Here is a 22,124-nt window from a genome sequence, read left to right on the forward strand (position 1 = left end):
AATATACAAGGATGACACAAAAATTATTAAAAACATAAAAAGAAAAAAATTCAAACAAAAAAAATGCGATCAAGCGTAAAATAATTCATGATTTCGATCATCATGGTTTAGTCTATGGACGATAAAATTTTACAGTGGAAGATACCCTCTAAACTCTTGATAAACATCGGCCTCGTGGTGTAACGGTCAGCGCGTTTGCCTACCATGCGAGAGGTCTCGGGTTCGATTCCCGACATGGTTGGCATGAAACATTTATTTAATAGGGTGTTTTCACACCAGAAATTTGATAGTCCCCGGATTAGTACCTGAAGCGTAGGACTGATCATCTTACCTTCGTGTAACAAAAAAATATCAATATACGCTGCAATTGGTGTACTAATGCAGTGCCCTATTCACCATTAGGTGCGAAAATGGTGATGATGATGATGAAACTCTTGATATTTTATGTCTGAATAATAATTTTATATTGATTAATGTTTTAGCTGGAGTTCCCACGTCAAATATATTATTACACCTACATTAAATAAAATGGCTTTTATTTTTAAAGCAGTCCGTGACACAATTGATTGGTCGTTGTTTAAAAGTGTTTACTTCTCTTTTTTTTAATCAACGGCAACATATAGAATTATTGGAGGGGGGGGGGGTAGCGCGGCTAGCATATTGGATCCAGTTTTAAAAGTACAAAAACTCGTGCTTAGAAAAATAAAAAAAAGTTCATTTACGCTATCCATCAAAAGAACCATTTAAAAATGGTGAAGTTGTAGATGTGTTGCAGCTGTTTGTTAAAGAGGCACTTGTGAACTTCTGGAAATCTGTAGATAAAGTCAGGACACAGCAAAATATGCAGACGCGATCTGCGGGAAGGATAAATTACCTTGGTCCGACCGCTCACTCAAAGCTAGCTCAAATAAACTTTACCTTCCTGGCTCCTAAATGTTTAAATCAACTTCCGACAGCCATAAAAAACTTCACAAGTGCCAATGTATTTAAGAAAAATGTTTGCAATTGGCTGCTGCACCTCGATAGGGATGAGATGGTAAATCTTTTTAAAGTTCGAGACTAGTGAAAATTTACTAACTTGCTTTTCTCACATTCATTTATTGATTGATATAATGATTTTTCAAGATTTATTTTTGTGTGATTACTATTTTTTTTTTATAAATCATATAACACAAAGTATTTTACAGGTATAATACATTGAATTACATTCCCAGGAGTTACAACAACTCAATTCGGGACATAAATAACATTAACATTAAAAAAATACACACATATTGAGAACAACAAAGAAACAAAGCAAGTTTAGCACTTTTATAACTAAATATAGCACAATATTGGTGGATTTATTGCCAAATGGCAACTTCTTCCAACCAACTGATGATGATGATTTCACTAAATAGAGGTATTATTTAAAATTCTTTTTTTTTTTATTGCTTAAAAAAACTTATATTTTTTTTAAGTACTAATGTTGTATATTTTTTTATTATTATTATTAGTTATTCTCAATTTTGCTGTGTTATATTTATATTTAGTACATAAGATTTTCTCACGGTTATTGCTATCTTTATTTAGAAATGTTATGTTTCTTTTTTACTTTTTGTATTATATGTTCACTAAGTTGTTTAGTTTTAATAATTCTATTATTTCATACCATGTACTACATGATTATTGTGTACTGCTGTGATTATTTCTGTATTTTTTTTTGTAAAAGGTTCTTTGAACCGTTGATGCATAAATAAATATACACGCCAAAAACCCTTTCTTACACAAGTAGAGGAATAAATAAAATAAAAACACTTTTAAAAAAGGAGGAAACTGGTGAAACTAAGAGAAATAAGGTCGTTCACATCACATGCCACGCAGAAAATGCAGCCATAGTGATGATGATAACATATCCATCTCAGTTAGTAAACATCTGGATGCCTAAGAAATGTCGTATGGTCCGATAAACACATGATTATTGGAAACATAATTCCGATTTACAAAACGTGTGTCACACTAATCATGGTGTATACAATAGAGGCGAGGATGGTTAGAGATAAAAGAAAAATATGAAAAACCAAGTAGAAAAACTAAATAGAAAGACTAAGTAACTGCTCAGAACGTCAGAGATTAAAACACTAAGGGCAATCGAAGGGGAAACCTAAAAAAGCAGAATCCGGAGTCAAGAAGTTAGACTGAATTGCGATACCCGGGGCATAGTAAATAGATTATGGAGAGATTACGTTAGTAATTCTATAATTGGAAAGATCTAAAATCCCCTATACCATGGCTCACGAAATCCCAGCCGTTTGCCGTTTGCCGTTTGCCCGGAAGACCACCAAGGAGAGAAAAGAACAGCTGGAACTCAAAGTCGCAGGGGTTAGCTTTTAGCTGATACCAGATTAATCGATCTTAACCAAGAAGGAGAAGAAGCTTTCAGAAATAACTTTCAATAAGATCTTCCAAGAAAGGGTTTAGGTAAAAGGCCTTGTTGAGAGCCACGTTTTGCAATTTACGCATTTTATTTTCCTTAATTTTGGTCGGTAGTTTATTATACAGCGTTCGAGAGACATTCTTCAAGGACTTTTTACCAAACTTGGTAGAATGAAATTTTGGCATATGCAGATTTTTCGAGCTGCGCGTATTGTGGCTATGGATATCGCTATTTAATTAATTAATTATTTATTTAATTCAGTACTCACTGGTATTTGGCATATTATTTATAATTTTAATTTCTTACTCCAAAAACCATATCTCAATTATCATTTCAGTTATGTTTTTGAATTATTTTCCCATGTTTTCAATGATTCTATTATTTTGATTATGCATGTAACTAAATTTGAATAATTTACATCTGATTATATTTTTTTGTTATTATTTATACTTAATTTTTCTGGTTTGTTACTCTATTGCATCACATGTTTTTATAATTTAATTTATTTTACGACGTATTTTTTATTCTTCTTAATTATAATGACTTAACACAGGCACAGCCCAAAAGCCTCAATAAGTTCATGAATATGTAAACGAGTGTAATTTTGAATGAATAAATAAATAAATACCTACGTCATTGACATATTAATACATAGACGCCTTATAGAGCATTATATAGTAAAAAGTAGTGACACAAAAACGTACCCATAGTTACTGAGTTTGTTTATTTAAACCAGGGCGCATTTAACGAGCATGCATAAACTACCAGAAGTGGAAGGATACTCATTGTTGGTATATAAAAAACGTTGTGTTTTAACGTTAACAATCAGCGTTAGTTTTTTGTGGATCCCCATCAGATTGATTCTTTACATTATTTATCATTTCGACCCACACAATTCTTTTCACTGGATTTAAAGGAATCCAAAAAAATATTAATTCACATTTATTGTTTTTTAAAAAGGCGTTCGTATCAGTGCATCAATGTAAGTAAGAGCTTCGCAATAGGGAAATATCACGTACTTCGAATATCGATAAAAATATGTGAAATGGATTAAGAAAAATTTAGAAAATCAATATGGATATTATGGAGAAACGTTTTCATACATAACTTTGATAAAAATATCATAAAATATGTCCGTACAAAAACGCGACATGTTTGGCCTCAATAATTGTAACGTCACGATTTTTTTAAAAAAACGAATAACCCGCTAAGTGTCTATTTCGAGGCTTGTCAGCAGGTGGGAAAGAGGGGATATATAGGAGGTAATAAAAAATACACCACAACACCCCAGACCAATTGAAAAAAAAATATTTCTTGAATTTTTTTCTTGCCACTGGCGAGAATCGAACCCGCTTCGCCAGTTCCGCAGTTGGCCGTCTAACCAACTGCACCACGGCAGATATTTATATTCGTGACGACGTTCTATTCAAATTGAAAAAGTCACAAACAAAGTTAAAAACTTAACTGAATCGTGACGTATTAAGGGCGTGGCCAATGCAATGGACCGTTTTTGCGAGAGTTTCAAATTATAAATTAAAATATATTTTTTATGCTACTAATATCGAAGTGGAAAAAAATATTTTTTTTACTCTACATTATTTCATAGATCCTTATTAATTTAATTTTTATTTTAAAAACGTGATTTTTCCATGTTGCGCCGCCAGGCGTAGTTTAACGTTCACAAAAAATAATATTTATATATGAATAGTAATTGTTTTAAGCTTTGTTAATTACTCATTAACAAATGTTTACCAATGGAAAGTTACACAATCCTTTTTACAATGTTTATCCGAAAGGTTTTTTCACGCTTTTATGACACAAACGGGCACTTTGGTTTCGATTATAAACGTTACACCTGGATGGCGGTCGAAGAACGACCAAATACTGAGCGTTTGGACATGACTTAAGTTTAATCATTTTTGAGGGCTCAGGCATGTTTATGTGTACATATATATGTCAATTATGTAGTTATTATTTTTATACATACCTTATACAGCCCCCATATGCTTAGCAGGCAATAAGCAGAGATTATGAACCACCTGTACACCCACGGCATACAGTATGCCGTGGCACACACCATCGGTAAAGCTCCTGAAAAAAATTGAAAAAATACGGTTAGAGAAAAGTAAAACGTAGCTTTGCCAGCGTACATACAGAGTGTCCCATAATCCAAGGCATTCCCTGTAAGGAGCGTTAGGCCAGCTTATGACTGACTGTTAAAAAAACGAGTTCATTTATTCAAGCGATGCCAAGTCATTCCATTTAAAACACTTGATTTGAGATTATTTTTGTATTTTATTTAGTTTAAAATAAACATTTTTCTCTATCTTTTTTTCTAAAGTAAAACATCAAAAATGTTATAGTATTTCAAAAACTATATAAATTTAACTATTTTTTTTAAATAATTTGCCAGGTTAGCGTCTTATTTTTTTCTTCAGGGTTTTTCAGGGAGTCAAAGTTACCTAAAGATTTTTTCAAATTCATTGACCGGGCATTAATATTTTTTTTCCGCCAAAACAAGCCAGCATTTATAATATTTTGGACTAAAATATATTAGTATTGAAAAAAAAAACAAAATAATTGTATCATTAAAATTAATAGAAAAAGAATACATAAAAACATTATTGAAATATGGTTTCTTGATATTTATTCTATATTGACTGATCAATTAATAAATAAATAAAAAAAAATACATATTGCACCATTGCTAACGGAACGAATATAAGAAAATGATTTAAGATCATTAGCAAAACGTAAATATTCCGATTTTTTTTTGTTGCATTTAGTTATATAAATAAATAAACGTATAAACAACTCTTCTAGTACTTACCCCCAGAATATTTTTTGTTGTGTAAACATGTAGATACGCTTTTCCAATAAATGGATCAAAACGCATAATTAATTATTTCAAGTGAAGAAACGTGACGTTACGTGTTCTTAAGTTTATTTTCCGATATTTTTTTATAAATTCGTGACCAAGAAACGAGCAAATCGTTTGAAGGCCTTTCCACCCCTCTTCGCTCGAACTAAAATAAAACCGGAAACAGTTTCGTTCGAAACTGGACCGGAGCGGGAATCAGGCTTCGGGGAGTATAGCTTTAGGGGTAGGTTTAATTATTATTTTAGCCTCATCGTACTTCCTCTCGTCTCATTGATTAATTAACTTAGTTTGGGAACTAAGTTAATGTATTAGAAAATTATTGAAAGTAGTTCCCTAAAAATACACTGGATATTATTTCATTTCAACGTGCCTGGTATTTATTCAATTTAATCAACAATATTAGAGTATGTCTAAATATTTGTAGACGGACTGGTTTTTCTCCTTGGATAGTTATTTAGATCTAACTGTGTTACAAAAGAGAGGAAAAATTTATTTTTTTAGAAAAAGAAATATTAGCGTTCTTATAACTTACCCAAATATTTCAATTTTAGTGGCCAATTTCAACGAGTTGTAAAAAAATGAAATATAACATACTTATAAAATACCGATGAAAATATGTGAAATGGAGTTAAAATAATTAATTGTATTTTCAAAATCTATAATATGAATATTGTGGAGAAATGTTTTAATTCATAATTTTAACGCAACATATTTGGCCTTGACAGTTGTGACTTCAAGATTCGTAACAATGTTCTAAACAAATTTGATTGGGCAGGAACAGATTGATAAACATGAATCGTGACGTAATAGGGACATGGCCAATGAAATGACCATTTTTGCGGGGGTTCAAAACTCAAAATTACAAATTATAAAATATTTTTTATGCTACTAATAATTAGCAAAAAAAGTTTTTTTACTGAACAGTATATAATAGAACGTAATTATTTTTAAAATATTTTTAAAAAACCCGAATATATTCCTATTAGAAAATGGAAATCAAGTTGGGGTGGAATGGGGTTCGAACCTCGGACCTCTGATCCGAGAGTCCGCAACATTAGCCACGGGACCACAACCCGATCTTTTGATAGGGGAATATGGAAGTATAGGCATTTACAGGGCTTATGATCTGTCATTGGCTGATTTAAGTGGCTACTTTACATATTGTGTAACGTTCAGCATTCTGCCTATATCACGTGGGTGATATTCATCCGGCTGAACGAATAAATACCTAGACTTCCATAATACCTTCTAAAAAATGTTTTCCCTCTCTGTAGCAACAAATTTTAATCAAAATAACTCCCTAGGGAGAAATTCCAGCCTGTCTACAAGCATTCGGATATACTCAAAACATTCTTGATTAAGAAAAAGTATAAAAATTGAAAAATTGTTTTCAGACGTTACCTAGTAGGTGAATTAGTTCAGCCGGATGAATCTCACCCACGTGGTAAAGGTTTCAGTTCTTTTTTTTCACAAAAGTCAACGGATGAAAGAGTTGATGAAATATGGATGTTAAAACATAAGCAGAATGGCATATGTTACACAGTGTGTAAATCAGCCAATGACAGGTCATAAGCCCTCTAAATGTGTACCATATTCCTTATTAGAATGTTTTCCCTCCCTGTTGCAATTTTTTTTCAATTTAATTGCTGTTTGTCCCAAAAACGAATTCTTACATGAATCGCCCAGTAAATATTTTTTTTTATGTTTGAAGAACTATCTATGCGGTTATTCATTAGACAATAAAAATAAAAACACGTCGTTAATAATTAATAAATGTTTATTTAACTACCTACCGGTTAAGAAGCTACACAAGCTTCCTTATCTAGGTACAACTAAATTGTACTATGGTTGTTTAGCCTCGAAACTGATCGGTAATAAAATAAGTGTTTTTATGTTTATTAATGAAGCGTTATTTATTAATATTATTATTTATGCTTTGTTAAGTTAGTTTACAACATCTTTGGTAATATAAGCTTTTAATAACATTACATTTATATAATGTAAACAGAGGCTGCCCCCTGCCCATTTTATTGTACTAGACACAATGGTGTAATTTGTGACCGACTTTTTAAAAGGTTTATCAGAATCATAAATTAAACTGTTTTGCATATCTGAAAACCAAACGCTTGGTTTTATGTTACGAGTAGCAACACTGAATATTCATTACACACAAGGCATTTTAAGGATTTAGATTTTTAAAAAGTTTTCCCGAAAACATGTTCACTTTTAACATGAATTTTATCTGATATTTAGTCCCAAACAGTAATTTGGTATTATTGATCTGTTTATTACTAATGTTTGTTACGTTGTTTTATTTAAATATTTACATTTCTTTTATCTGCTACTACTACTACTACAATCACGCCATTTCCCCGTAGGGGTAGGCAGAGAGAATGGACCGCCACACACGTCTATCCTGGCATACACACCTAGCCTCTTCCACATTCATACATCTTGTCATACATGCCCTTCGGTTCTGTCTGCTTTTGACAAGACCTGACATGACTTTTGACATTTTATCTGTATATTATTCATATCATATTCATTATTATCCATATACGTACATGTGTATATCTTACATCTATCACTGTCATACGTATTATTACATAACTTTTTTATATTCCATTTTTCGACATGTATAATTTGTTATTATTTATATTTTTCTATTATTATTTTGTATATTGTTTTGATTATTTTGCATATTGTTTTGATAACATGAATATTGTTTTAATATGTAAATAAATATTTTTGATTCATATATAGAAGAGTCCCGACTTAACACGGAATTTTCTAACAAGTCGGGACATAAAAAACATATAATTGTTTCTATGTAAAATTGTGTATTTTGTGCATTAAATAAATAAATATTGATAGTGACCGACCGAAACGAGATTTTCAACCGAAATCAAAACCGATTGTCGGTTTCTGAAAATGAAATTTTTTTGATGTACCAGGAAAATGCAAATATCGTCCATGAGTATTTTTTTTAATCCTACAATTATGTGCATGGTTTTTCATCCGCCGTTTAAAATAAGTATTACGGAGTTAGCAAATTCACAAATTTTAGTACTTTAAATAATACTTTTTTGATTCAATTAATTTTTGTACTATTTTGAAACGAACTAAATTATATACAAAATCAAAAGAAAGGGGGAATATTTTCCGGACCTGGCAACGCGTATTTTATCAAGGTCAGCTTTGCTGCCGCATTCACATAACTAGATGTTTCTCAACCTTTCTACTCTACCCTCCATGGCCAACCCTCCTAAAACGTGCAAACAGAAAGCTCGTGGAATATAACCTGAAAACAAAATTCACTACTAGAAAAAGTACACCAGCTTTAGAAAAACAAAATGCTGAAAATAAATACATTGTATTTTAATTTAATCAGCATTTACTTCGTAACATTTAATTATTTTTTTTTAATGAAAATATAAATTTATTGTTAGTGTTTTATTTCATTTAAAAAGAACCTTCTCACCCCTCGAATTTATTTATTTTTTAAATTTAATTTTTGTACCAAAACAGGCCAGGATGCCCAATTATAGTGGTGAAAAACATTTAAGAACACCCAGGCTTGAGGAAAATCACATTAGTATTTTTTGCGTTCTCACCGGGAATCGAACCCGTTTTTCCCCCACCTTTCGTGAGTGAGTCAAGCGTCTTGACTACTACACCACGGAGGCCTCCGTTTATTGACAATGTTCCCTTTGCAGTGTGGTACTGGACCTCCCTCACTCCACTTGCCCCCCCTCGTAGACATGGACCCACGTATGTTAACACTCTCTTAGTCAAGACTGTGCCAGCTCTTATAACAGGTTTCCCTTGTAAGGATGACTCTTAGTTTCGTATAATTTTGTTTTATAAAGTATACCTAATAAAATAAATATATGGAGCCAAGAAACTAGCCGATTATTCCAGCTTTTTTTAAATACAAATAAGTCTACTATATTTTGAATGTCTTAACCCCAGTGCAAGTTTTTTCTCCTAGATTAAACTTGCAGATTACACAAATCATTTGAAGATTCTTGATTTGGAAAACAGTATTTCAAACATTGTTTCTCAAGGGCTATTTTTCTTTGAGATGGTACTTTTGACATGAGACCATAATTACTTTCATGCGTCAGATTGCAAGACATATGGCGCTCGAGGCGGCCGTTTTTAGCACTATTAATTTCTAGACCAATTTGGCCGGTTGACATTTCAATTGAATACTTTATATCGACTGAACTCATAGTACTATTTTTTATTTATTTTTTAATGAGTTATGTATTAAAGTAATAGATAATATATCACAAAGTTACATCGAGTTGATTTCGTGGATGAGAGTTGTTATATCACACAGAACCACATAAAAATATCAATTTATAGTATATATAACTTATATTATATTATGTACTTTCTATGTAGGTACAAATATATGATATTTTTTTAAAGCTTACCTGTAAATAAAATCACCATTTGCCACTGGTTACATTTACATATTACATTTAGTTGTTTCGTTTTTTTTTTGTTTTGTTCTAACTGTATCTATTGCATACACCATGATTGGTCTGACACACGTTTTGTAAATCCGAATGTTGTTTTCAATCCACACGTGTTTATAGTACCATACGACATGTCTTAGACATCCAGATACAGCCAAGGCTTTACTCGTTTGTTTCCTCACTTCGGTGTTAAGGACGTTGTGGCTCGAGATTTAAAAACCTAAATATAAAAAAAATATATTTTTTAAATGTTTTACTAACTGAGATACATAAGTTTTAATTTCTAATCATCAAAAATTGCCACTGCCACGTATAATAATAATAATAATAATAAATTTTGACAATGTTTATAGCGCCGTTTTCGTGAATAATCACTTCAAGGGCGCTGGACATTATACTAAATTCTATCAGCTTACTCTTAATTACTATTCACTTACACACTAATTTTATAAATTATCCATACACATATGTATTATGTTTGTATTCCTTTTAAGCAGTAGCACTTTTCAAATCAGGAAACGATTTCACAAATAAATGAGTTTTTAATTTTTTTCTAAAAAGTATTCTGTTGCACGATTTCGTAGTTCTGAAGGGAAGGCATTCTACGCCAAAGGTCCAGCTATTGCAAAAGCTCCATCACCAAATTTGGAACTCTGGTTGCGTAATTGGGGTAGTATCACCTTCCCTACAGCAGAACAGGAGGCTGGGTGGAGAGTGAGGCGCCTATCTGCCAACTCATCCGGAATGTAGAGTTCCTTAAGGTATTGGGGAGCCGTGTTATGCATTGTTTTATACATTAACCAACACAGCTTATACTCAACCCTTTCAGGAAAACGTAGCCAATGCAGAATTTGAAGCAACTGTGTAATATGATCGTACTTTGATACACCAAAGATCAGCCTAGCAGCTGCATTCAGAATCGACTGCAATCGTTCCATTTTATATTTAGGGAGGCCAGCATATATTCCAATGCAGTAATCGACTCGTGATATCACAAATGCGTTCACTAAGAGATGGGCCGCCTCATTAGGTAGATGTTTTCGAATACACTTAATTTGCCTTAGCTGGTAAAAACATGCGCTGACTGTCTTGCTGATTTGTCTTTCAAGCAAAAGTTCATCGTCAATATGAACGCCTAAAAGCTTGACATTAGAAATAATAGAAGGTCCAGTGTCTAAAGAGGAATCTGTTAACATATGTTGCTTTCTTGGTGTTGCAACCCAAAGGTTTTCTGTCTTTGATGGATTAAGGATAAGTCGATTTTCAGCCATCGAGTCACCTATTTTACCTATACATTGAGTGATGGCTAATTGTACGTATGGCTGCATTGTCTGCGTAGCATGTGATGTTAAATACCTTATCTTTCTTAGTTCTAGATTAATGACTTCCTCCATTCTTTAAAGCGTTTATATTTATTTTGTTGGTGTAAGAAAAAGTATTTTGGATTTTATATTTAATTATGATGATGCTAAATTTGCTCTGTTTTTTTTATTAATATTATTTAAGTCCGAAATTGAGTTTTAGAAAATCCTGGAAATGTAATTCATATGTCTTGTACTTTATACTGTAGGATTTATGAATAAAAAATAAATTAAAAACGAATAATGCCGAAAACGGCCACTTCGAAAGCCACATGTCCTAATATATAATATGTCAACAGTATTATATCAAAGAAAAATAGCCCCTCAGAAATAACATTCAAAATACTAGTTTCTAAATAGAGAACCTTGTAATCTGCAAGCATGTTTTAGTACGAAAAAACCACAACTGGGTTAAAGATTTAAAATAGTGTACTTTTATTTATGGAGAAAAGGCTGAGGTAATCGGTTAGTTTTATCGTTCACTGAAAACGGGCTGGGCGCTGGGCGCACTTAATAGATTTTTTTTGTACGAAGATATAAACGGTGGCGGTGATTTTTAATGAAAAACAATTATTTGATTTATTTTCCCATTAAAAAAGTAACTATAAAACATAAATATCGAAAGTCAAACATTATTGGTAAGCTGTGCATAATCGCTTATTTGGCCGCTTCGCCCTTGCGCTACGCCGACGCGCGACGGCTTGTATTTATAAAAACATGTTTTATAAAAGTGGAGTTGCTTAATGGGTTTCGTAGCAATAAATTTGGTGGTTATAGTACTTATGGGATACAGGTTCTGTAAATACGCTGTTCGAGAGTGCTCAACTTTAAAGTGTATTACATATTACATTATAAAGGTAAAAGCTCCGTGGACAAGAGAAACAACCAATTTACGCTCTTCCCTTTCCACTATCCTACGCTTGAACGAGCATCACTATAAAACGGTAAGAGATTAATCGATGTTTGTAGGTGCAGACATAGTTGATTTCCCTTCGTGGTGCTGCGGGTATCCTTATAATTGAAGTATAATGAAATAATCACGTTACAAGCGCGTAATAGATGGCGTCTCAATTCACAGGCACTTGCCTTCCTTGTATCCTTCTCACATAAATTGCACACCGAGTAGAAGACTGTTGTTACTCAGTATTTATTGATTTTGATTTATGAACAAAGTCAAAACGTGAATTTCGTTCTGCATATTTGACATAAAGAGTCGTAGTTCTATCACTAATACCTGAGAAGTAATACCAATTACCAATTACTTCTCGGGTATTTGTGATCCAGAACTGTCCCGGGATTAAAAGAGGATTTCTCAAAGCTAGAAATGGCTGCAAGTGGCATGGGTCCTAAAATAAATACATCTAAAACCAAATATATGTTAGCAAGAAAGTCGCAAATAAACTATGTACAGCAGGTAATTGACGTTGGGTCACACCACATAGACAGTGTCAATTCTTTTAAATATTTAGGTACTAAAATGACTAATGATAACAATTAAAGTATCAAGATTAGAGCACGGCTATTGGCAGCAAACAGATGCTATTATGGCTTGTTAAAACATCTGGGATCTAAATTGCTCACTAGAAAAACTAAGACCATTATTTACAAAATTATCCTCAGACCGGTCATTGCATACGGTGCCGAATGCTAGGTTATGACCAAAAGAGATAAAAATATAGTGTTAGTATTTGAGAGAAAAATATTAAGGATGATATTTGGTGCTGTCAACCAAAACGGAGTGTGGAGGAGACGGTTTAATAATGAATTAGAGGCGCTGTATGGCTAACCCAACATTGCGGCGGCCTCCGTGGTATAGTGGTCAAGACGCTTGATTCACGCACGGAAGGTTCCGGGTTCGATTCCCGGTGAGAACACAAAAATTAAAATGTGATTTTTCTCAAGCCTGGGTGCTCTGTGATGTAATTCACCACTGTAATTAGGCCTCCTGGCCTGTTGTGGTGCAAAAAAAATATAAAAAATTGCAAATTTATCAAAATAAGAAGATAACAATGGTTGAGCCATGTGCACAGAATGAATGATAACCGCACCCCAAAAAAATTTTTTTTATAGCATTCCAAAAGGCAGACGAAGCAGAGGAAGGCCAAAATTAAGGTGGCTGGATAATGTGGTAAGTGACATTAGAGCAATTGGCCTGACGAACTGGAGAAGAGCCACAGGGTGCAGGGACGAATGGAGACAAATTCTGGAGGAGGCCAGGGCCTACACCGGGCTGTGGCGCCACTGATGTGAATACCAAATACTTCAATTTTCTATATTTAATTTTTTCATTCTATATTTTTATATTTTAAATAAAAAATAATTACATTTTTATTTCACCCTGATGTACCTAATAAAAATACATTATTTAAAAAAAATATTGAAAACCTATCAATTTTCTTTAAAGAAGTATAACTTTATGTATGGTAAAACTGAATTTTCGCTCTCTTGTAAAATCAGTAATTTAGAGGTACAACAGCCTTCTACTCAGTGTGCAAACTATTATTTTCATGAATATGGTTAAATTTAGATTCTTTAAATTGTTAAAGGCAATGCAATATTTGCCATATCTAATCAGTTTTTTGTATGATCAATTTAGGTTGAATTTACGCCCGTCGCGTCGTTTTTGTTTATGTTATTATAGTACATGTGTCTTAAATGAGGAAGTTCAGTGGTTGAAAAAAATTAACAGACTATTAAACAAAGCCAAGATTTAAAAAAAAAAATGTGTATCAGCGCTACGATTTTATAAAGTTTTGTAATTTCGAAATTATTCCGTCCGTGACGTTACAAGTTCTCGTCAGTAAGTTCTGCTGATTGGTGAGTTGGCTTCCCGGAAACAGGAAATCTATCACAACACTCTTTCATTGGTTGATTCGTAGGAACTTGTAACGTAGTTCAATATAGTTCATTTTTATGAAATTTTTCATACATTTTAGAGAAACTTCGCCCTACAACTAAACGCTCTAATTTTTACTGCGCGTAAAAAAACATTTTTCATATCCAATTTCCCATAGCACTGAACTTTCTAATTGCCTCTTCTATTGTAAGTATACTATAGTTCCTGAGTTTCTGCAGAATCTCTATTTCGAAGGCCAAAAGATGACCTCAGTTTACCCGCTCCATATTTTCTTTTTCGTTCCATATTTTCTTTTCAAAATCGTTTTTCATCTTTGTTTTTTTGTAAAAGTTTGAGAAAATCCACACCTACCCTTAGCTTTTATAGAGTTCTAGATAATTTTGTTGGGCACGTTCAATATTGAAAATGAAATATTTGCTGTCCTAAATATTTAAATCTTGGGGGTCATTTTCAACGAGTTGCATATTTACAATTTTAATAAAACTTGTGGCACAGCGGGGTCCAACTTCGGGCTTCTGACTCTTGAGCCTAAGACATTAACCACGGGGTCACAACCCGGTTCTATTTTATTTCCTTTTTTTATATTTTACAAATGATTTTAATTTAAATCAAGGGGAAGGAAAGGCTATGTATGAACCTTAAAAGTATAAAATATGACTTGTCATTGGCTATTTTAAGTGGTCTCTTTACACACTGTGTAACATTCATCATTCTGCTTATATTTGACTCCGAGTGAAGTGATTTTTAGGAAGAAACTTAAAACCACTTGTTCTCTAAATCATTTGAATAAATCCATAGCATGTGGTGACAAAGTACATTATTTTTCTTAAATTAAAAAGTTAAAATTAAATTTATATCTTTAAATAATCACTTTGTAAAGCGCCCTTGAGGAATACCATAATATATGAACAATATATTACAATAATATTACGAAAAATGGCACTTTATAAGTTATAGTTAATCGGGTTGTGGTCCTGTGGCTAGTGTCTCGGACCCACGGACCAATGGTCCGTGCTTCGAACCCCACTCTACTCCAACTTTATTTCTATTTACTAATAGTATTTACAACTCGTTGAAAACGGCCCTTAGAATAAAATATTTGGGTAAATTATAAGAACACAAATATTTCTTTTTCTAAAAAAATTTTTTAAAAATCAATAATAATGATAATTTTAAGACTGAAAAGGCACACATTATGATAAAACTGTAATTACTTTTTAATATTATTATAAAACACATAATTTACTGCCTTAGAACGGGGAAGCTATCCCTAGTTAGGCAGTTTAGATGAACCAACAGCAAAAATAAAAAATATCTATGTTTACTTTTACCACTTAATTAATTTGTTGTATAAATAATTACTTGTAAATTGCTGTAATAAATAATAAAAAATAAACAAATAAAAATAAAAATTAATAAAATTATTCAAATTTGTATATCGACCAACAGCGATAAGTATTGTAGTGTAATTCGGCTCTGAGCTATTTTTGTTTTCTTATCACCCTGGACGGTAGCGGGGTGGAGGGGTTTTGTAAAGTTAATGTTGAAGGGATGTTTTGCCAAACGGAGACCCTTTCTTCTTGAAGATAAACCAATTATGTCTTGTCTGCGTGTTTTATCATCAAATTTGTGACGGCTCTAGGAATTTATCATCAATTTCCATCCATCAAATTATTATTTTAGAATTTTTGGAGTGCTTTTTAAAATCACCGGACGGACGTACGTAATATACTTTGTTAAAACTTTCGAATTTATTACTCTCGAAGTGTTTTTGACATAAAAATAAGAACAATATTTTGAGTTTGTCCAAAATTTTGTAGACAAGGACTGGATTCAACTCCCTGGGGAGCTGTTTATATTAACATATTACAACAGAGATGAAGAACATTTAAGATAAGGTAATATAGAAGTCTAGGTATCTACAGGGCTTATGACCTGTCTGTCAATGGCTGGTTTAAGTGGCCACTTTACACACTGTGTAACATTCACCATTCTGCCTATATTTGAACATGGAAGTATAGAAATTGAAAAAATAATATTTTCAGGCGTTGCCTAGTATGTAGGTGAAATAATTCAATTAGACGAATCTCACCCGCATAAATAAAGGTTTCAGCTCTTTAACTTCACAAACATCAACAGATGAAAGAATTGAAGGAATATGGATGTTCAAATATAGGCAGAATGGTGAATGTTACACAGTGTGTAAAGTGGCCACTTAAACCAGCCATTGACAGACAGGTCATAAGCCCGGTAGATGCCTAGACTTCTATATTACCTTCTCTTAAATGTTCTTCATCTCTGTTGTAATATGTTTATAAAAATAAGATGTAACAGTTCAGAAAAGAAAACGTATTGTGTTTTTTTTTATAGATATGGAGCTGTTGAGAATATGGAAGACTAGGCGTTTATAAAGCTCATGATTTGTTATCGGATAAGCTTTTTTTTAAATATATATATATATTATTTAAAAAAAAACAGAAACCTTTATGTATTTTACATATAAGGAGAAAAAAACTTTTTAAATCTACCTACATATAAGTACGTAGAATTAAACTATTTGTATAATATGACATTTAAAAATAAATTGATACCAACAATTAAATCTTTAATTTAAAAATACTCCAACAATTTGAAAAGGTAAATAGCATAAAAAATGTAACATACAATTATGAAATTCAAAGCAAAACAGTTAAATGAAATTTTGAACTGGTGTATCCTAAATTTATTTATTAAATTTGTGTTTCGTTTCATCTGAGTTCTGAATATGCATTATACAGGGGTTGGCACTCGAAGTGTTACCAATGAAAAATTCTGTAATTTTGTCAATTTTGATTTTTTAAATTTAAAAACTTCAGTATATCGTAAAAACATTTAATTTTTTTTTTAAATGTTATTGTTCGATGAAGCCATTTTTAGCGCGGATAAAAGCATCGAGTCTGTCCAAAAAGGCTTCACACGCTGCATCCATGTAGGATGATGGTATTTTGTCCCATTCTCGGCGAATAGCAATTTTTAAGGCGTCGACCGTCTCATATATTTTAGCTGATACTTTTGCTTCTAGAATTGACTTTATAGAAAAGTCTATTAGGCTTAAGTCCGGGGAATAGAAACGCCATTGTTGTGTTGAAATGAAGCTGTGAACATGAGTCGTGTTGAAACGTCCAATGGTTTCTACCGATATTTTTACGTGCTCAAGGTAACACCGCATCATTTAAAATCTTTTCAGGGTAGATTTGCTGAATTACCTTTACGCCCTGTTCAATGAAAACGAGTGGTGAGCGTCCTGTGGCAGGTACCGCGGTCCAAACCATCACTGATGCAGGCGCTTGCTTTCGCAGAGCAATTCGCTGAGAATTTGCACTGTAACCATACACAATCGTTTTGTTTGTTTACATATTACTGAACCGTAAAAAAAATCATCGGAAAAGACCCAATTTTCTAGCTCGCCACCAACAAGCAAGTGTTTTAACACCGATGCTTTTGCTAGGCGAACCGCATTTTGTGCATGGGTTAAATATTTCACTTTTTGCATTTTGTAAGGCTTTAATCAAAGTTTATTTTTAAATGTGCGCCTCATGCCACGAGCAGATACTTTAAGATTTTTCGCCAATTGAGCTGCGCTTTGTTGTGGATTACGTTAAATTCTGGCCTTCACCTTTCAAACCATTTCTGTCGATGTTGCTGTTTTTGGATGTCCTCCTCCATGGTGTTTTTCTATGCTACCAGTATTATTGTAGCGTGAATTGGTCCTATACATAAACATTTGTTCACATGTAAATGTTGTAGCTCATTAATAATGGCAAGTTGCGATTTTCCAGCCAAATACAGAGCAATAACACTGTTGAGTTTGAATTCCATTTCGATAACCTTTTTTAACTGTGACGTAAAACAATATGCTTCGGTAGAATTATTAACAATATAATAGAATCACACGTGTCAAAACATGAGCGCACTGTCATTAGCCGTTTGGTTGCTACAGCAGCGTGAAGTTCGAACGCCTACCCCTGAAGTTATGGACGTATAATACAAATGGATGTTTCTAAAATGGTAAATCTCCCCTTAAAGTTAACAAATTTGAATCACTTATACCTACCTACCTTCAAACCCCTAATATGTGTGTTGACAGAATAGTCCTGAAGTAGAAATTTCCCGGCAAAGACTCGCACGATTTGGCCATTAAAGAGATTTACGCGAGCAAACAGTGCTGTAAAAATCATGATAATGTTTCCTGGGGTATTAATCAGGCTAAACAAATAAATTTAAAAAATGGGCTGCATGGCATGGTGGTGAATTTAATTTCATTGTCGCAATCGTTCCCTTTCCGCACCTAATGGTGCATAGGGCACTGCATTGATACACCAATCGCAGCGTATCTTGATCTTTTTTTAACGCGAAGGTAGGATAATCAGCCTTACTCTTCAGGTGTCAGTCCAGAAACTATGAAATATTATACTTTAAAAATACACTTTTTTTAAATAAATATTTCATATCAACCATGTCAGGAATCGAACCTGTCACTGACCACTACACAACAGGCCTACATAATTAAATTAATTATACCATAAGGAGAGATCTCAGCAAAATAGCCGTACAAAGTTTTCCCAAAACACGAATTATGTCATATCCAAAACCCGTACGACTTTTGCTCAGAGACATCTCTAATTGGTGGCACCGAGAGTGTTTAATATTTTGGAAGAGCCTATTAAGCTCTCAAATACAAAAACTATTTTCAAGAGAGGAGTTAAGGACTGGATTTTCATTAGTGGGAGAGATTTGACTAGGAAACCCCTTGATGATTTTACCAATGTTTGAGTTTACTGTTTACCATATTGATTTGCTATATATACATATGTTTTTTTAAATTGTTTTTTGTGTTTCTGATCCTATATTTGTGGCTATATTCTCATGTGTCTGTGTCAACTGATCGCTCATCCCATCTCAAAACAAGACTTTTAGTCCCATGGAGTTGAGGCTTATGTCTCAAATAATGTGTAATAAACAAATAATGTGTAATGTAAATAAATCAATAACAATTAATAATGTGCTTCTCCAATTTGGTGTTTATTCTATAGGATTCATATTAACCATATTGATTTTGTCCAATACCGTTTTATAAGAAAATTGACATGGTTGATCGGATTGCAAAAGGGTAATTATTCCTATTTTGAAACAGAGCAATCTCTTAATATGTCTTCATTGGAGAAACGTAGAACTGAGATGGACCTTATATGCATTTTTAAAATACTTAATGGCATAATTGATATCCCATCTCTGTTGCAATCAATTTATTTTTACATGACCAACCATGTGACCAGAAGTCAAAATCTGCTATTTATTAAATCTAAGAGCAATTTTTGTTTTTGTGCTTCAATGTCCAGAATGAGTAGATTAGTCAATTCGTCACACAACTTGGAATTCTTCGGGATAGATCTTCCGACTTTTCGTAGATCTCTTTGCTACTAAAACAGTGCGGGATGAAGATGGATTGGAATGGTTTAGCTCGAAGTCTTATATGTTTATCGTGCTTATGAATATATTGTATAGCATTATTTTATTGCCCTTGTTTGTCTTTGCTACATAGTTTTATGTTTTTTTGTTCAGTTTCTTGTATATATGTTATTTATGTAACAGTTGTGATTGGCTTAGGCCGTATATAAAATATGCGAATAAAACTATAATCTTCTCTAACATACATTGAATTTACTTAACGTTAGTGATAGAAGAATAATATCTGATCTGGTTTTTATGTATAAAGTTGGAAATAATCTTTTTGATGTTCCCGATTTGATCAAATGTATCTTTTTCATAGTGTCTAATACAATAGGGCGGCCTCCGTGGTGTAGTGGTCAGGACGCTTGACTCACGCATGGAAGGTTCCGGGTTCGATTCCCGGTGAGAACACAAAAATTAAAATGTGATTTTTCTCAAGCCTGGGTGCTCTGTGATGTAATTCACTACTGTAATTAGGCCTCCTGGCTTGTTGTGGTGCAAAAAAAAATGTAAAAAAAAAAAATATATATTTTAGGTATATTATATATTTAAGTCAAATTTGCACATTGATTCTCTGTTCCCGAGAATTCACTCTCTCGGGAACAAATACACCGATGAACAAAAAAGATATTTATTTGGTATAACGTTATCAAACTTTAAGAACCAATTATTCTCAAAATTGTATGTATATTTGTTTTTCATATGTATATATATATTTTTTAATTGTGTTTTTATATTTGTAAATTATTTATTACCACTTTGTATGTAAAAGCCATTTGAGCGTTAATAAATAAATAAATATACACGTTACTAGCACGTAGAGAAAATGGTGTTTCAACCCGTATTAATATTAATATTGAATCCAGTTCTAGTCTACAAACTACATTTGGCCAGAAAAAAAAAACATTATTTTACAAGCCAAAAACAAAATATGTACTATTTTTAATATATTTTGCACCACAACAAGCCAGGAGGCCCAATTACAGTGGTGAATTACAGCACGGAATACCCAGGCTTGAAAAAATCTCATTCAACTTTTGTTTTTTTACCGGGAATCGAACCCACAGCCTTTCGTGGGTGAGTCAAGTGTTTTCGCCGCTACACAACGGAGGCCACCGTCGGATATTAAATATCATATTGCAAATATTATAATATTTTTATTAGCAGTGCTAAAATGCTGACAAAACCGAACGGATTCATACGAGGGAAAATATTCTATAGCAATTATAATTTTAGGGTCCGTTAAATATTATTATGTACAACCATTATTAAAGGTCATCAGAGCGGTTATAAGAGGTCATAAAAATGGCCGTCAAAGGACATAAAATCCGCAATGAGATAAAAATAAAGAAATAAAATCGCTGTTATATTTAAAAATACAAAGACTTTCATATCGAGGTCAAAGTAATCGCATAATTCTTATTTGAACCTTAATTCGTGGAAACAAAGTTATTAAAAAAATTTTTTTTTTTTAATTTAAATTTTATTGATAAACCCTTACGGGTTACATACATTTAACAAAATATTTTCACTTTTAAAATTCACATTCTACTGTTAATAATAATATTTTTAGCATCTTTTGTAAAGGTTGTCTGAGTTTTTTGTTTAGTTTTGTCTGGTAGTTTATTGTATAATTTCAGTCCATGGTTTATAAGTCTCAATTGTCCTTTTCTCGTTTTAAAAGATTGTATATGATATGTTTCTGATATTCTCGTATTGTGTTCATGTTTACTACAGTTTTTTTCAAGTTTTAATTCTTCGTCTACAATTACTTCAGTGGCTAATTTATGAATAAATTTTAAAGATTCTAGTTTATAGAGTACAGTTACATTTAATTGTTTAGTTTGTTCAAAAAGTTCTTTAGTTGCTGTTAGATAGGGAAGGTCATATACTAACTTTAATATTTTATTTTGCTGTCTTTGTAGTCTGTTTATGTCATTTTGATTTCCTGTTCCCCATAGTAGTTGCATATAACATATTTTAGTTTTTACATAGGCTTCATACATTAATTTTTTTTCCTTTATTGGAACAAAGTTTTTGATTTTAAAAAATAGACTCGATAAAGTCGCTACTTTGCTAATTAAATTGTTGATATGAATTGTCCATGTCAATTGTCTGTCTATTGTTAGTCCTAAGTATTTAATATGTTCAATTTCATACATTTTATTCAAACTAAACTCTATGGATAAGGTAAACATATTTGTATTCATTGGGACCAGAGACAAAATCAACTATTTCACACAGAAAACCGTATAGTTAAGTAGGTCATAAGACCTGCCAGCCTAGACTTTTAACCTAAATACAAGGAGAAGTATCAAAATTGAAAAATATTTTCAGGTGTTACCAGTATGTAGGTAAAATAATTAAATCAGATAAATATCAACCCCCATTAATAAAGATTTCAGTTGTTTAACTTGACGGAGATCGACGGATTATTATCATTATTATTATTACAGTTGGATAATTTATATTGCGCTATTTTTGTGTAAATCACCTCAAGGGCGCTGTACAATAAATAAATATCCCAGCACGTCTTGCAGCCACAGAGCGCATGGACGAAATTAAATTTAGCCCCCATTTACATTATGCTTCAATTTGACAATGACGTTAAGTATTTGAATGATATTAAAAT

The 22,124-nt window shown here is 32.5% G+C and overlaps 1 protein-coding gene across 1 annotated transcript in view; it reads right to left on the minus strand.

Annotated features, from left to right (window-relative positions):
* The window catches only part of LOC148280880 (progestin and adipoQ receptor family member 4), a 106,912-nt gene that overhangs the window by 24,427 nt on the left and 60,361 nt on the right, over positions 1 to 22,124 (minus strand). The window contains exon 3 of the mRNA XM_088227639.1: positions 4,404 to 4,507. Coding sequence (XP_088083765.1) covers positions 4,404 to 4,507 — 104 coding nt within the window. The remainder of the gene's footprint in view (positions 1 to 4,403; positions 4,508 to 22,124) is intronic.

The sequence above is a fragment of the Micrasema longulum genome, unplaced genomic scaffold (genome assembly GCF_059751315.1).
Source record: "Micrasema longulum isolate JH-2025_06_02 unplaced genomic scaffold, ASM5975131v1 h1tg000519l, whole genome shotgun sequence".
NCBI lineage: Eukaryota > Metazoa > Arthropoda > Insecta > Trichoptera > Brachycentridae > Micrasema > Micrasema longulum.